We start from the raw sequence: 16,316 nt of genomic DNA, 5'->3' as shown, positions 1-16,316 counted from the left end.
ATTTGAGACACGGGGCTGGTCATTAATTGTTGGGTTGGTGGTGTGTCCCCCCACTTCTCATGTTGAAGTGTCCTTGAGCGAGACATTAAACCTCAAACTGTAATGCAATTTGGACAAAAACATTTGCCAAGAAATGAATAATGCACAGGAACTGGGGGTTAATGGGGTCCCTCTAGCAAGTTAATCCAGCCAGGTGACACAAGTCAATTGTGTCATTCACTGCCTTCACAAATGCTGATAGTGGCATATTGTCTGTAATAAAGTTTAATCAGATTTAATGAAATTAAACAGCTGTGTTACAGATCGGTGTCAATTAAGGGAAAAGCTATGCAAATATGGCAGGTTTTGGAGTGATGCAATAGACAGCACTCTCCACCATCAAAACACCAAATAAGAATATCTACTGGAAAAATGCTGTTGATCGCTCCAGTAGACTTCACACACTGGGAGAATCTCTGACAAGGAGCACTGAAGCTGCTGCTTGTGGTGGAACAACACCTTACTGACACACTGCATGTTGGTTTTTCCCTTCCCTTGTCACCTATCTGTATGCCCTGTGTATCTGAAACCCATGTTTGAGAATAATTTATTTCATTCACTCTGCTCAGACTGGTATATTTAATGTGTGTTGTCCCATTTTTCCAGCCATGGATCCAACTAGGAGTTCAGTGATCTGAAGACAGCCAGGTGAGCTTGGTGGGCTTGGGACACTGTCTGCCCACCAACCACCACGATAATCATACTGAGCAAGAAACGCTCCACACACTCACACACACCATTACAACTTCTGTACTCTGAGGTAACCCTAAATTGAGAGAGCAGCAGCCCACACAGAGCAAACATGACAGACAGAGTGAGCTTCAACACATCCAAAGTCAACCCCCGGCCCGCTGCGGGTCCTGTACTCCCCCCTGAACCCATTGACATCATCCGCATCAAGGCCCGCTCCCGGAGGGTCAGACTCAATGTCGGAGGTCTCACCCATGAAGTCCTGTGGAGAACGCTGGACCGGCTGCCCAGAACCCGTCTGGGACGGCTAAGAGACTGCAACACCCATGAATCACTGCTGGAGATCTGTGATGATTACAGCCTCACTGAGAACGAATATTTTTTTGACCGGCATCCCGTGGCCTTCTCCTCCATCCTCAACTTCTACAGAACGGGAAAGCTGCACATGATGGAGGAGATGTGTGCCCTGTCCTTCGGCCAAGAGCTGGACTACTGGGGCATTGACGAGATCTACCTAGAGTCATGCTGCCAGGCGCGGTACCACCAGAAGAAGGAGCAGATGAATGACGAGCTGAGGAGGGAGGCGGAGACGCTGAGGGAGAAGGAGGGAGAGGAGGAGGACCATGGCTGTTGTCCTGACAAGAGACAGAAACTCTGGGATCTGCTGGAGAAACCCAGCTCATCTGTGGCCGCAAAGGTAACAACAGCAGCACACCTTCTCTATAAACACCCTGGTAAAGGTGTGATCCTGTGGTATGATAGTTCAAATTTAGAATCTCTCAGTTGTGTAAAACTACATGACCAAGTCCTAGTCAGCCTGCATGGTAAAACTATTTTATTATGTCTTCTGTGGCTGTGAAGGACAGAATAACCCAGATTTACAGACTACACATTTATAACATAAAGTCTGTGTTACAAACAGTTTTTTTGAAGCTTGATCCATACTAGGGACTAAAAGTCATGATTTCTCAGCGTCTTTAACACAGATTTTAACCATTCTTTTTTCATGTATTTTTGGGCTTTTTTTTATTTTGATGGGAAAGAGGAGACAAGCTCAGGGAGGGGTGACATGCAACAAATGTCTTCAGCTAGACTCAAACTAAGACAGTGAAATTACTGTACATGGTCATAATTCCTAAACCCTAGGCCCTAGGCCACCAGGACATGGCCATTCTTCTTTTTTAAATCTGTCACTTGTGAGACCCTCAACTTTATGGAATTGATATTAAAATCAAGCCTTCAAAGAGATTTCTTTACTGTACATATTGGCTGAACTGAGGTCATAGGAACAACATTTAGTTATGCCAGTCAGTTCTGTTCTATTTCATGCTACAATCACTGAGTAACTTATTGTATTGTGCATTTGGAGTTCCAAGCAGGTGGGCAATAATTGAATGCATATGATTTTAATCAACAAGTTGTTTGCTGGTTTTTGTCTGGGGTTTAAAGCCCATCAACAGGGTGAAACTGTGCCATTCACACTCATGGTGAATGTGGATTCCTGTGTGTGTTCACTTTATAGGGGAGGAAAGTAACTTGCTAGTAACTTACTAGTAATTGCATTTGCTCTAGTACTTACTGTTTACATTAACAGATAAACATTTTAATCTAAAACATATGATCAGTCTATAAAATGTGATGCATTATTATAGAATAAACAACAGTATGTAGTTCAATTCAGTACCACCTCAACCATCTACTACATTAGAAATCCTGCTTACACATGAATGTGTCAACAATGAAAATTTGATAATATGAACTGATAATGATATAACCATCTGAAATGATCATTCTGCAAAATGAGTACTTTTACTTTTGATGCTTTCAATGCATTTGCTGATAATATTTCTCTATAATAATACCTTATACTTCTTATACTTGTATGAAGTACAGTTGTTTTATATTGGTACCATCCTATTATACTATATGTCATCATTACTTTAATTTCTGTGTGTTGTAAATAGTTGATGTTAAAGCTGTCCTTGTTGGCAGTGTATGTTATCCTACACTGAGGTACTAGTGTTTAGTCCCAATCATTCCTGGAAGGAAGTCAGATCTGTTTTCTCCTGCTCTGCTCTGCCTGTCTCTATGATTAGCAGCCTCAGATCCATAATGTAAAAACATCAGAGGTCATTGGAGAACTTTCAGGACCATAATCCTCCTTCACCTATGAAGTATTGAGACACAGAGGAGGAGGAGGATGGATTAGAGCTGCATATTCTCCTGTGTACAGGCTTGTATTGGACTTTAGGTGTCTTTAGAGGAAAGCATGTGAGTGTTTTTAATGCTGAAATTAACCCAAATTACAAAAACATTTCTATCTTGTAAAGTCAAGTCAATTTTATTTGTATAGCCCAATATCATCAAATGATTTTAAAGGTCATCAGAAGCACCTTAAAGTCTGATCTAACATGAATAGAGAGCTAGTGAAGGGAGGCTAGGAATTGGTGTAATATGGACAAATTAGCTGCACCATATTGAACCATCTGAAGACTTTTAGTATCACGTGGCAGACCTGAAAACAGTACAGTAATCAAGTCTGGATGACACAAAGGTGTGTATTAGAGTCTTTGCATCAGATGTGGAAAACCAACAAAACCAACATAATTCCTCCCACTTGTGCTTGCATTAGACAGACAGCACGGCACTGCTTTTGAGTCTGGGATCAAAATTAACTGCTTTGACTAGTTAGAAGTGTGATTCATAATCTGGTTACTTTGTGACTCCTTCAAATGCATTTTACAAGAAAAAAAACTAAACTAGAGAAAGGTCTGAAAAGTAAACATCATATTTCATAATGGAAACAAGATTTTATTATTTATCCCATTAACCATCGTAGGCCCTCTCTGCCCACTGAGTTAGTAGATATTGACATCAGAACTACAGCCCTGCCTTTATCAAAGAGCTATTATATGAGAAAGTCTAATGCATCAATAGTCATATCTTACACAGTTGATATTTCTGTATCTGATATTTACAGTAGTCTTTATAACATGTCACTAGTATTATTGGACTGAGGTGTGTGTGTGTGTGTGTGTGTGTGTGTGTGTGTGTGTGTGTGTGTGTGTGTGTGTGTGTGTCTGTGTGTGTGTGTGTGTGTGTGTGTGTGCACGCTCAAATGGACTGCACTGCATTTATATATAGCGCCTTTCTAGTCTTCTGACCACTCAAAGTGCTTTTACACTACAAGCCACATTTACACATTGACAATTTGTTTAGCTCAGTGAGCTTACTGTGCTTATTTATTGTCTGCATCAGAGCAGATAGACAGCTCCTAAAAACATAATCCAAGCAGAGCATTAGTCCTTTACTAATGATGGGACAGCAGTGGGCATTTGTCTGTTACTGCCAAATACACAACTGCTGATAAATCATTTTCACTGGAAGGAAAACAATAAGTAGATATTGTTTTCCTTCCAGTAAGAAGGAGAGGAGAATAAGAGGAGAGGAGAGAAGATGAGAGGAGATGAGAGGAGAGGAGAGAGGCTCTCTTGTCTCCATCCCTCCCTCCATTGATGTATAAAGTTCCTACTCTCAAAACCTCCATGTAGAGCAGAGAGAGAAAGAAGAAAGAGAGGACAGTGAAACCCCTCCAAGGAAAGGAGACCACTCTTGGTGCTTCACCCATATTTTATTCTTATGCATTTAGGGAGCCTTTCCCTGCTCCACTTTCAGCCTCAGCTGTCTGAATGTCACTCACCTCTCCTTCTGTCTGTCCACTGCCTTTATTTTCTTCCACAGCCTGTCCCTCAGTATTATCAGAGTTCTTGTCCCTCATGTCACTGTTCTCAGTACTTTCATTAATCAGTGTATCAGGGTGCAGGGTGCCAGTTGTGGTCACCCCCAGCTCATTCTGTGCTACCTGTGGGCCGCTGCTACCAGTACTATCCGCAGCCTGCTGCTCACCTGCAGCTTGCCACTCACCTGTACAGTCCATTCTTTGTGCAGGCAGGACGAACATTTGTGATTGACATCGCCACAGTCAAAACATTTCATGCTGCCGTTTTCATATTTAACTTTGAAAGACAATTCTAAGACCTTTGCAGGATTGATCAGATACATGAACGTCTGTCTCTGTAGTGACTGAACATGCTGCAGTCTGGCGTCTTTACACCCAAGACAAACTGTTTTGAAACCGCTGGCAAACTTTCCAAAGCAGGCCAGTTCTCTTTCCAGCAGTTCATTGGGGATGAAGAGGGGGATGCCTGACACGGTGATCCGTGTAGAAGGCACAAACAGCGGTGAAATGGCTACATACAAATCATCCAACACCAGGCCTCTCTCCACTGAAGGTGAACCAAATGCTCTTCTTGGAGAGGGGCCACGACAGACTTATTTAATATTTTCATTACTAACCTGTTCTCCTACAGCCAAGAGAACCTGTTCCACAGTGTACTGTGGAGCAGCCACAACTCTTATCTCAGGTCTGATGGACAGGAGAGGCGAACCCTCACCAGGGAGGGACACCATAACTCAGTGAAACAATACGATTAATACCAACTTTTGCTCACTAAATCCACAAATTACTGAATTAAAATCCTCTTACCTTTTCCTGAGGGACAGGATGAAAGATTGAAAACCGGAAAAAACAGTCCAAACTTCCCAAACTCACTCAGCAGCTCCACACACTCCACACCTGCTCACACGCTCAAATTCCCAGCATGCAGTGAGAGGAGAGGAGAGGAGAGGAGAGGAGTGGAAGAGAGAGGAGAGGACAGAGGAGAGGATAGGAGAGGAAAGAAGAGGAGAGAGGGAGAGGAGAGGAGTAGAGAGGAGAGGAGAGAGGAGAATGGAGGAGAGGAGAGAGGAGAATGGAGGAGAAGAGAGAGAGGAGAGGAGTAGAGAGGAGAGAGAGGAAAGTGGAGGAGAGGAGAGGAAAAGAGAGGAGAAGAGAAGAGTAGAGAGGAGTAGAGAGGAGTAGAGAGGAGAGGAGAGGAGTAGAGAGGAGAGGAGAGGAGTAGAGAGGAGAGGAGGGGAGACCTATGGTAATCTTGCTTTTTATAATCATGACCACAAACTGTGCAACCTTAGTTGCTATTCACAACCTAAGTTTTATGACTTAAGAAATGTTGGCAGTTAACATCCCAAAACTTTCAATATCATCCAGGTTTTTGCAGAATTGTCCAATATTGTTTGTATGTTAAGTGTGATTACAAAGCTTCATGCAATCTAAATTTCTGACTGTTCAGTCATGTATTATTAACATACTTACTATGGTGAGTGTACAGTCATGTTAATTGGCTGACTTGTGTTTGATTCATCTTTTTGACATAATAACATCATATGAGAAAAAAGAAGAGGTGAAAGGAAAGGACAGCTACTGTATAAAAAGGAAAGGCACACACACAAACACAAGAATAGAGAGGAAAACTTGATATAGTTAACTGATCGCCTGTTTTCAGCTGACTGATTGCAGAGTCGTCCAGGTCAACTGCATTGTCAACAGCATGAGGAGAGACTGTTCAGAGTTGTGGGTTTAATCAGCTGGATTCACACAGGACCTTATTATCTGTAGAACCCAGTTCTGGGCTGTAATGGCTGAATCAATAGTTTGAATTTCAGGTCACACAGATGGAATCTTACTGGCTGTCATAACACATCTGATTTCTCTGAGGCTACCATCATTTCAGTCGAACACTCTGACATCAAAGATTTACCATTTACAGCAAAGGATTTTACAGTTCAGATCTAGTGGAAAATATTCTTTAAGATTCTTTGAGACCAACCCCACATTAATAAACACACACATTACTTTTTAGTTAAAACAACAACACCAAAGATATAGCACATACAGTCAAGAAGAGGTTGGGGTGGTGGAGGAAGCTGCAGCAGCAAATAGTGTTGACATGAACGCATCTGCACAGTGATGGTGAGAAACTGTGACAACTTGTCAGGTTAAAAAAGTGATTATAGCTACTGAGCAGTGCGTCAGTTTTACCCCCCACATTTTTTCTTAACATTAACAGGAGTGAAAAATTCACAGGTGTGACAATGTAAGATTATCAGTCACTCCAACGTGGAGTAACAAAACAGAGGTGAAAGTTGGACAAACTAGAAGACTTGTCTTAAAATTGTCTAAATTGAAATTGTATTAAAGTTTGCAGCCTTGAAATTGTGAGTTTTCTAAACTTTTTTCATTTTTATTGTAAAGATGGACGCATCTTTTTTAGTGACAAGCTCTACTACAGTGGTGTCATCTCCAATCTTACACAGTCAGAGGCTTCTGGCTGTACAGTTGTTTGTGTATGCCTAGTGGAAAGGCAGCATGTGGCTCTAGAGACTTATTGGAGGTTTTTGATATACACTGAACAGCTGTGAACCATGTTGACAGTTTTTGTTCATTCTAAAGTGTGGAACAGAGACACCACGGTATCCTTCAATATGGCCAACAATAGCACCGACTTAACTTATTTGGGAGAGTCCAATATATGACATGTATGTAATATGGTATATGGCATGTATAGTTTGTGATAATGAAAGTCCAGTTTATAAATGCTTCATCAGTCTATAAATATAACAGCATTGGCCTTCAGCGGTCCATGTGACCATGTTGGAACCGTAGTGTCAGCAGGAGGGAAGCTGCTTAGGCCACTCTGCACTGACACCACCCGTGTGTCACTCTGTGGCAGCACTGATGCAGCTCAGGTCTTAACCAATAGGAGAGACTCCTCCCGGTGATATGTCCGGCTCAGTGCTACTGCTGATTAGAACACAAGTATTACCTGGCCATTTTGAAAACATGGTACAGCATTTGTTCAGGAGCAGCTAACACACACACACACACACACACACACACATACAGCAATTCAGAGTCCATATGGACAACTAGCAATAATAGTTTTTAGTTTTATTGGATAATATGAGTATTAAATATTCCAGTAATACATATTAGTTTAGTACACTTTACATAATCTGTGTAATCCTCTTATTTTTGGCTCTGATTTGATTTTTTGACATGTTTTTCTTTGCGGTATCTTTTGCAGTGAACACACACACATGCACACAGGATTGTTTAATTTCAGTAAGTCTGTCAAATGCTTCTAGTATAAGTATAGTATATATTTGACATAAAGTAAATAACATAAGCATAAAAATGTAGTACATAAATTCCAGTTTCATCCTTCTTGTAATATATTCAAACTCTGAATGAGTTTAGACGTTATGTCAGCATATCTGCATGCATAGTCACCTGTTCATAGTCGGGGTTGTCAGGACACACACACACACACACACACACACACACACACACACACACACACGACTGAAGAGTATGGCTTAATCTCCTTTCGGGCTTTTACCAGGACTGCCACTGCTGCAAATAGACTAACTGTTGGCAGGTTGGATAGTCTGTCCTTTCCACTGTCTGACCTGCAGGAGTGGGGGTAGACTGCAGACTGCAATCTATCTAATCATACCCTGCACATGTTAGTAATCTATAATCAAGACGTTTCAATAAAATGTATTATCCGATAACATACCACTTTTTGTAAGCAGCTAACATTGTTCAGATTCAATTATTTCAGAAAAAAAAAAACGAGTCAAAGAGAATTATGAGGAAATGTTTAGAAAATCTTACTTTTACAGTTGATGAATTTGTAGGATCACTGTGCATGTGCTCTTCACATGAGCTATGCTTGATAGCTTCACCCTTCGGTACAACATTGTTTCCATATCGACTTCAAATATAGAGTATACTATGTGCAGTACATCTTCAATAGGCAGTTATCTGAAACCTCCTCCATCAATAAAAAGCCTGTATCCTCTGTGGCTATGGTATAAGTGTAAATGAAATATAAGCCACAACATGGAGAGGTGATTGATATTAATGAAAAGACAGTAAGGTAAGAATGCTTACCTTCATAGTAAATTCATTTCTATAGCACACTTCATACAAAGATGCAATACAACGTGCTTAAGGTTGCAGTTGAACTAAGTCATCAGTTACACATGAAATGCAACATTAAGACATTATTTTTGTTTTGGAAAGGGAAAAAAAAGTCAAATCTTGTGTTGTTTGAGGCTGTCATCTCTCTGAAGAACCACTGGTCCATAGCTGACAGAGGACTCTCACTCCAGCTATAATTACACTCTTTCACTGTTCTACTCTTTCTCTCGTGCACTGTTCTCTGATGATACTTCACATAATCAATCACTTTTGAGCTAAGAAATACAGTATCTCATTATAGTCATGTTTCTTTATGAGTTGTATTTGAATATGTCTATAAAAAGGAGGAACAATTATAAGTAAACTATAGATAATATGCTACAAGGGTTTTACAAACTTATACAATCAGTGTTACAAACTACAGACCTCAAATGTTGGAGTATAGCATCATTATGCATGTCATTTGTATATTGTTTAAGATTATGGCAGTAAATAGTAATCATGTTTGGGTCACGGTGCACTGGTTTGAACCAGTGGCAGCACCTGCCGATCCATCTCATCACACTCCCCATGAACAGTGGTTAAAGAAAAGCCATGACATAAATGCCAGTAACCCCCAATAATATAGTATGTAGGTTGTTTTTCATAACCAACATGGGCATGCCAGCAGACAAAATATACTTCTTCATACAGTAATATTATATTGGCATTGAGTTATTTAGATGGATCCTCTTTGTTAATAGACAAATTAGAAATCATTATACTTGCATGAGTTTTGAAATTCATTGTGAAACGCTGAGTGAAATCGGAACATCATAAATGACAACAATGAGTCACTGCTGTGGTGCGTGTAAAGCATCTCCTTCAGTACTGTGCAGGAAGATTGTTTTCACAGACAGCAATATAAGCAGCTGAGTGGCTACTCTGAGGTCTATAGTTTTTGTGCAGAGAAGAGCAGCAGAATGATGTGTATTAACTCATGTATTTTTGCTTTCCAATAAGAATGCTGTAATTGAAATGAGAGTGCCTTATCACTCCAGCAGGAGAGAGGCTGATCCAAAGTGATTTGCGATCTACAGCAAAGTTCCTCCTGTTGACTGTAATTCTTTTGTTGGCAAATGTCAGACTGCTCAGTGTGTGTTATAAACTGCCAGGCTTTCTTTTTGGCTTGTTTGTTTGTCTTTTTATTAACTTGTCTTCAGTGATATTTCCTGCTCCTTACACCAACAGATAAGTACATTTTAATATTAATGAATGGCTGTGTAGTACTTGTAGTACTTTCTAGTTTAATTTTTCATCTATGATACAGCCTCCCCCTCCATGTGCCCCGGTTAACAGTCTGGTCCACCAAATCACAAACGTTTGTTCCTGCTGGCAGTGCGGGAGCCAGTAGTTTTGACTGACTGAATGTGTCACAGCTGTTATGATGATGAACCCTCAACACTGAACATACTGTATGTGCACTTGCTCCAGCATAGTGTTGTGTAATAAAAAGCCAATAGATGTGTTTGACACAGACTGAGGATCCTGTCAAAGCTGCAGTCAAAGGTCTGAGCTGAGCATGTGATGGAGGTTCTGCTTGCATTAAATCAATCTAACACTGCACTGATGACTGAGCAGTTGCTCTGCTTATTTCCCAGATCTTTTTTAGCAACATCCCTTCCCTCCACGTGTAGCAAATATACCCTGTATAGCTTAATACCATACTCTTTTATTCTGTTAACCTATCCTGTTTGTGAGCTTGAGGACAAACAGGACAAACTAAGTTAAGTAAGTAGGGATACTTACCTGAAAACACTTCTGAAACACGTTTTTTTTTTTTACTCTTTTTTTGGGAGCTTTCATCAACATCTCGAGGCCTTCATCAGTGAATGGAGTTGCGCAGTATTACTGCTAATAATTATAATGATGGTAATACAGAGAGAACTCCATCTGCTAATAAAGGCCACAATATGTGGCTGAAAGCTCCACAAAAACTAAGTGGATCTTGTAATAAACATTTTTTTAAAGACTATTTTGCTTTTATTTCATCCAAAGTGTGCATTTGAAAAATTGTTGTTATGAAATCCACAACCTTTTTTACATTATTTAGCAATAACTTGTTGCAATATGTAAAAGTTGCAGTTCTAAAAACTGCATTGTTTAGAACTCACTGTTGAATATAATATATAATTTGTTTAGTGGAACTAATTATTGATTGTTGAAGCAGAGTTTATGTCAAGGATTATGTAACAGTGGTTCTGAATTGTATTAGTTAGCCAGAAAAGGATGGTGATCAGTAAAATTTTAAAACATCATAATGATTTGAAATTTTTTGAATTGGCTCTTGTACGAAATATGAAAAATGGTTTTAATTTGCATAATTTATTTTAGAGATATGGATATCTGACATGGCAGCATGATAAATATGAGCATTTTTCTTTTTGCAATGTTTTGAGCCTTGCCCCATGAGCATATAGCTAGAAATGGACATTGGTGTCAACCACTGGTTGGTCAATGGCTCGTCTCAGGTCGATTCAAACTGCTTTGATGTGGTTGGGTGTAGGGAGCAGCACAGCCTCTGTGAGCCATTCAGTGAGTCACAAAAAAACTGTCTCAGCGACACATCAACAAAGATTCTTCAAACAGCCTTAAACCAACTGATCCACGGTAAAGCAGCTTCCATCCGGGCTGAGTGTAGGTGTTGTAGTGATCACCCAGCTTGGATGGCTAATAACATACCATGTTAGGCTAATTACAGCTCAGTGCGTCACACAGGCCAGTCAGATGCTTCTCTTTAGAGTTATTACTATAATTCTCACTCTTTCTTTCTTTATTCTCTCTGCTTCTGTTCCTTCTCTGTCTCTTTGTATGTGTGTGTGTGTGTGTGTGTGAGAGAGAGAGAGAGAGAGAGAGAGAGAGAGAGAGAGAGAGAGCGAAAGAGAGGCTGAATACCATAGTTGCATTCAGATCCTAATGATACTCAGTGTTTGTCTTGTTAAACACTGACTCAGGTCTTAGCTCTTTTCATGTGGTCACCATTTCTCTCAGCAGCAATGAAACCTGTAATATAACATCTCACATTTCCTGACTGTAATTGAACTCTGTACAATGTGCACCTGAAGACACGTCACCACATAAGTAGAACAGAAAAAAGCTAATGATAAAAATATCAAGCATGTTTGAAAAGAATGAGGACACCCTAGACGAGTCAGAGCTCAGAATGAGAGGTTATCTGAAAATAATGTACTGCCTTCAGTTAGTCGGATGCAACCACAAAGGGAACAACAAGAGCAGCACCAGTTTTTGTTTTTTTGCCACCCTCAGGTCAAAAATCCATTTTGTTTGCTGACCACTTTTATCCTTAAGATACCAGTAAACCTTCTGATTTTAATGACGACTTATGATGACTATATCTCAACCATGACTAGAGAAATAGTCCTTACATTGATTTCAATCAAATAACATGGTCTTCATATGAAAATGAGTTGTACATTTTCCATGGAACTCAGCTGCTCTTTTCAGCTCCTCTAAACTGCTGTTTCCAAGGTCAATATGGGTCAATCAAAAAAAAAAGACAAATACTTTAAGACAAATACTCCTCAAAATTAAATGACTTTGTTCCTCTAATTTTATGAAAGTTTAAAGTTCCAGTAGGTTTAGGTACAAACCTGGTTAGGTTTAGAGAAAGATCATGGTTTGGGTTAAAATCTTAATGTTAGGGGACATTTGTCATCATGGTTACAATAATAACCACTTAGTTATGGTGAGGAGATTTCTCAACAGTGGTTTCTAAGGTCAAGAATGATCTTTAAACCTCTTTTGTAAGGAGAATTCTATCAATAGCATAAATGTTGCACATAAATGTCATCTTGGGAGATTAAAACTGGACTTTATTAGTTGCCATCTCCTGGTATGGAAATGTAACTGCTGCTGCAGAGATGACTGTCCAATTTAATTAAGTTATATCAAAAAATTCGAATGAGTGTAAGAGGTGGGAAAGGCTAAAAGGCAGCGTTTCCAAATCCTTAAAGGTAGCCTCCCTCCCTCACATCCAAACCCCCAAATTTCCTCCCAGCTCTGATTCCTGACTGATAACCCATCTGTGAAAGAAATGCTGCTGCTGTTGTGTTGTGCAACTTAGTGTGTGTGCACTGAGTTATCCAGCCATCATCATGACATTACAACATAACTGCCCATGGCCACATGTTGCCTTGGAAGAAAAACAAAACAACCTGTGCCTCTAACATTGGCTATCAGTCACTCATACACTATTAACAATGTACTCCTAATATTTATCACAGTGAATATAGAACATCTGAATGAATGAATGGATGTATGCATGAATGTATCAGAATATCCTCAGAACATGAGCAGATGAAAAACAATATGACTGGTGAAAGTGGCAACTTTATAAATAAACTGTGTTGACCTCTGCAGAAACAGCAGCTGTCCAAAAGATCCTTTGCTTGTTGTTCCAGAAATACCTCCACATATTGATCAAGGCTTGGGTTTCTCTGCCCAGTCATTTTATCCTCTTTCATTCTGTCATTTTCCTCTCTGTTAATTTCTCTCTGATTTCCTTCTTTGCTGTTGGTCTGACATCCTCCTCTCTCTGCATGCTGTCCACTGCAGATACAGAGTAATAACAAGCATCAGTAGTTGTAGTATAATGATGACAATGAGGAGAACTCATCTTACATGTACAGCCTGATAAGAGGAATTAACCAGTTTGCCTGGAAGACGTAATACAATTTTAACAACTGGTATAGCATACAGCTGGCAGAAATGTGCTGTTGATATTTTTGGGTGCTTGATGTTGATTCCTACTGTTTTTGGTGCCCCCATGACCCCCTGACTTTTGCTTTCTTGTACAGTAGTTTCATCAGTAGGATACATTTTACACTTGTGCATAAGAATTCTAATGGGCAGATTAGAATATAGTCAAATTTACTGAGCACAGTCATGCTCCCCATGTAGAACCTTTTCCATTATTGATATTTACCTTTCATACTTCATTGTGGGGTGTGGTGAATTTGATGTTTAAATTACATTTATCCTTTTTGAAATGATGAAAATTGTTTTTAGTTCTCAGATCCTTCAATTAAGTAAAAGTAACAATGCTACAATATGAAGAATACTCTATTATGGCATTCAATGTGCTACTTAGTAAGTAGTAGTAGTAGTAGTAGTAGCAAAATGTATTATCAGCAAAAGGCACTGGTTGCTATTATGCAAAATGGCCCTCAGAGTGTTATTCCAACATTGTTGTGGCTGGTCGAGATGGAGATAATTTACTTAATTTACACACTATTGGACATATAACATGCACCATATTTTACAGTATAAGTTGATCATATGCTCTATTAGTCCTTATCATGTTATACATTATACAGTGTGTGTCTGTATGCCCGTGGTGTGTGTGGATTGTGGATTTGCATGCTGGTTTATGTTTCCATATGTATGTTTGTGTGGACCGTACCACTGTGTATGCAGGTATAGTACTAGTAGTGGCAGTAATAGTAGCAGTAATAATGGTATGACTTGTAGCAGTAAAAGTGAAATTGCATTGAAGCTTTTGACTACTTCTGCAGTGCTTGGTATGACAGCAGCTATTATCTGTACATACATTCACAAAAAATATTTTGATTTACACTTTTATCATAATCTTATTAATGACACTTATTATGTCATCTGAATAATTTTGAGAAAACAGTCTTGTAGATTTGAGAACAGGATCTTTGGATTATGAGTGTTCAGTGATGTGCCAGAATGTGGCTGGTGTCTGGTACCTGGGTCTGTTGTCTGGATCAGAGTGTGCTTTTCACCCTAACAATCCCATGATGCATTGTTGACATACCAGTGATAACAACATCTGCATCATCCAGTGACATCAATATCTCCAGTGCCTCAAAAAGAGATATGCCTGTTTTCTCATAATTAGGGCACTTTTTTTCTCTTATTCACCAGATAGTTTTCTAGAAACCTATGGTCACCAAAACATTAAGATCAATCCTCTGGGGCCTATGAATATCCATAGGACATTTCATGGGTACCCACTCATTCATTCACCCCGACAAAGACCAAAGTTTAGGGAGGAAAGGATGTGGGGCCATGAAGCAGTCCACAGCAGATTTTGTTCAGAATCACAAAACAGTCAGAGGAAGACATGTAACTTCAGCTTTTATCTCTCTAACATAATGTTTTTCTATTGAATTGTGTTCAATCCTTTGCTTGTGACTCATTGTGATTCAAACTCAAAGTGTTATCGATCAACTATACCTTAAATGTGGAGCCTCCATTAATTCTTCCTCCACTGCATAGCTTCTAAAGCAGCTTGTGTGTTCCTGGTACTGCTTTAAATCTGCCCTGGGTGCCAAGGTCACAGCATTTGGCAGCCATTAAGCCATTAAGACGCTGCAGGGTGGACATACTTTGATACACCTGCCCTCTACTTCCCTTTGTCCTTTCTCTTTTGCTATCTATCTTCTCTCTCATCTTTCTTCTTGCTTCTTCTTTTTCTCGCTTAACTCTGCAGTTTTGTCCCAAAACTCAGTTTTTTGTCTGTAACAAAGTCTCTCAGTCTGAATGAGTATTATTAGGCAGTAGAAATACTGTACATTGTGTAATGCTGTAATGCACTGTCCTTTGACATTACTCTGATGGGCCAGATGGTCCCTTATCCGGAAACAACCGGGACAGTCCTTATATCACATGAATTCAAAGTGACTTGAGTTGAGTCACAGGGACAGTTGCCATAGCAGAATAAAAGACTTTCGAAACAAAGATTAATGATGAATAACTGATCATTTCCTGAACATTGACACAAACAGAACGAAATTAATTAATAATTTAACTTTTAGCTGATATGCTGCTCACACATTTTAAAGAGAGAGAGTCCTCTTTACATTGAAGCGAAATGGAAAGTAAATGTTATCTTCGTAGGAGACAAATTAATTGTGAGATGAAAAATGATAGAAAGACACCTGAGTTAAGTGGGATAATAAACTTTAAATTAATTTTGCAATTTAATTTCAACATGAATGACCTTACCTTCATATCATTTTATCTGGAAAAACATCCTTTTTTTAGGTTGTTGATGATGCACTGTTCATTTTATTTACAGTATGTACAGTAAATAATCTTAGAAAAGGCAAGATCATACTTCATACTTTAACTGGTCTAAAAACAGCAATAATTGAACATACTCACTATAGAATCTGAACTCCTCTCAGTAGTAACCATGCCCAGCTCTCTATGTATAGGATTAAAAGTCTTACATGTTATGACATCTATCATTTAACACTCTGAAAGGGACTGTTCCCACCATGAATACCTCTACTTATGAGCAAAATGCATGCTATTGCTTATAATTGTTTCCTCTGATTCAGACTACTTTTGTAAGGACGTTAGAATTAGGATCTTTCATTGTTCCTTATCAGTCATTATCAGTCTCTTTTGAAATACTTTTCGTTCTTTATTCTTTTTTGTTTTTTTGATATAAAGCTGTTCTTGGGGGTGTCCAAGTATTGCTTGATTCTTCCTGTTGGGGGAGAAAAGAATGAGTAACCACTTCTAACCTCTCTCTATCCTTTCTATACATAGCAACACAATCCTATTACAATTATCCTGAAATGTCCTAGTAAGGGCTACAGTGAGAAGACTCAGACTGCACATGCTTATGCTACCACACACGGCTCGGACATTAGAGTTCTCCCAGACA

The 16,316-nt window shown here is 39.3% G+C and overlaps 1 protein-coding gene across 1 annotated transcript in view; it reads left to right on the top strand.

Annotated features, from left to right (window-relative positions):
- LOC137193569 (potassium voltage-gated channel subfamily B member 2-like) overlaps positions 1 to 16,316 on the top strand; it is a 28,018-nt gene that overhangs the window by 3,735 nt on the left and 7,967 nt on the right. The window contains exon 2 of the mRNA XM_067604787.1: positions 646 to 1,426. Within this exon, the coding sequence (XP_067460888.1) occupies positions 842 to 1,426 (585 nt within the window). The 5' untranslated portion in view covers positions 646 to 841. The remainder of the gene's footprint in view (positions 1 to 645; positions 1,427 to 16,316) is intronic.

Source organism: Thunnus thynnus, chromosome 12 (genome assembly GCF_963924715.1).
Source record: "Thunnus thynnus chromosome 12, fThuThy2.1, whole genome shotgun sequence".
Taxonomy (NCBI): domain Eukaryota; kingdom Metazoa; phylum Chordata; class Actinopteri; order Scombriformes; family Scombridae; genus Thunnus; species Thunnus thynnus.
The sequence above is the reverse complement of the archived record's forward strand: the minus strand, read 5'-3'. Positions and strand labels throughout refer to the sequence as shown.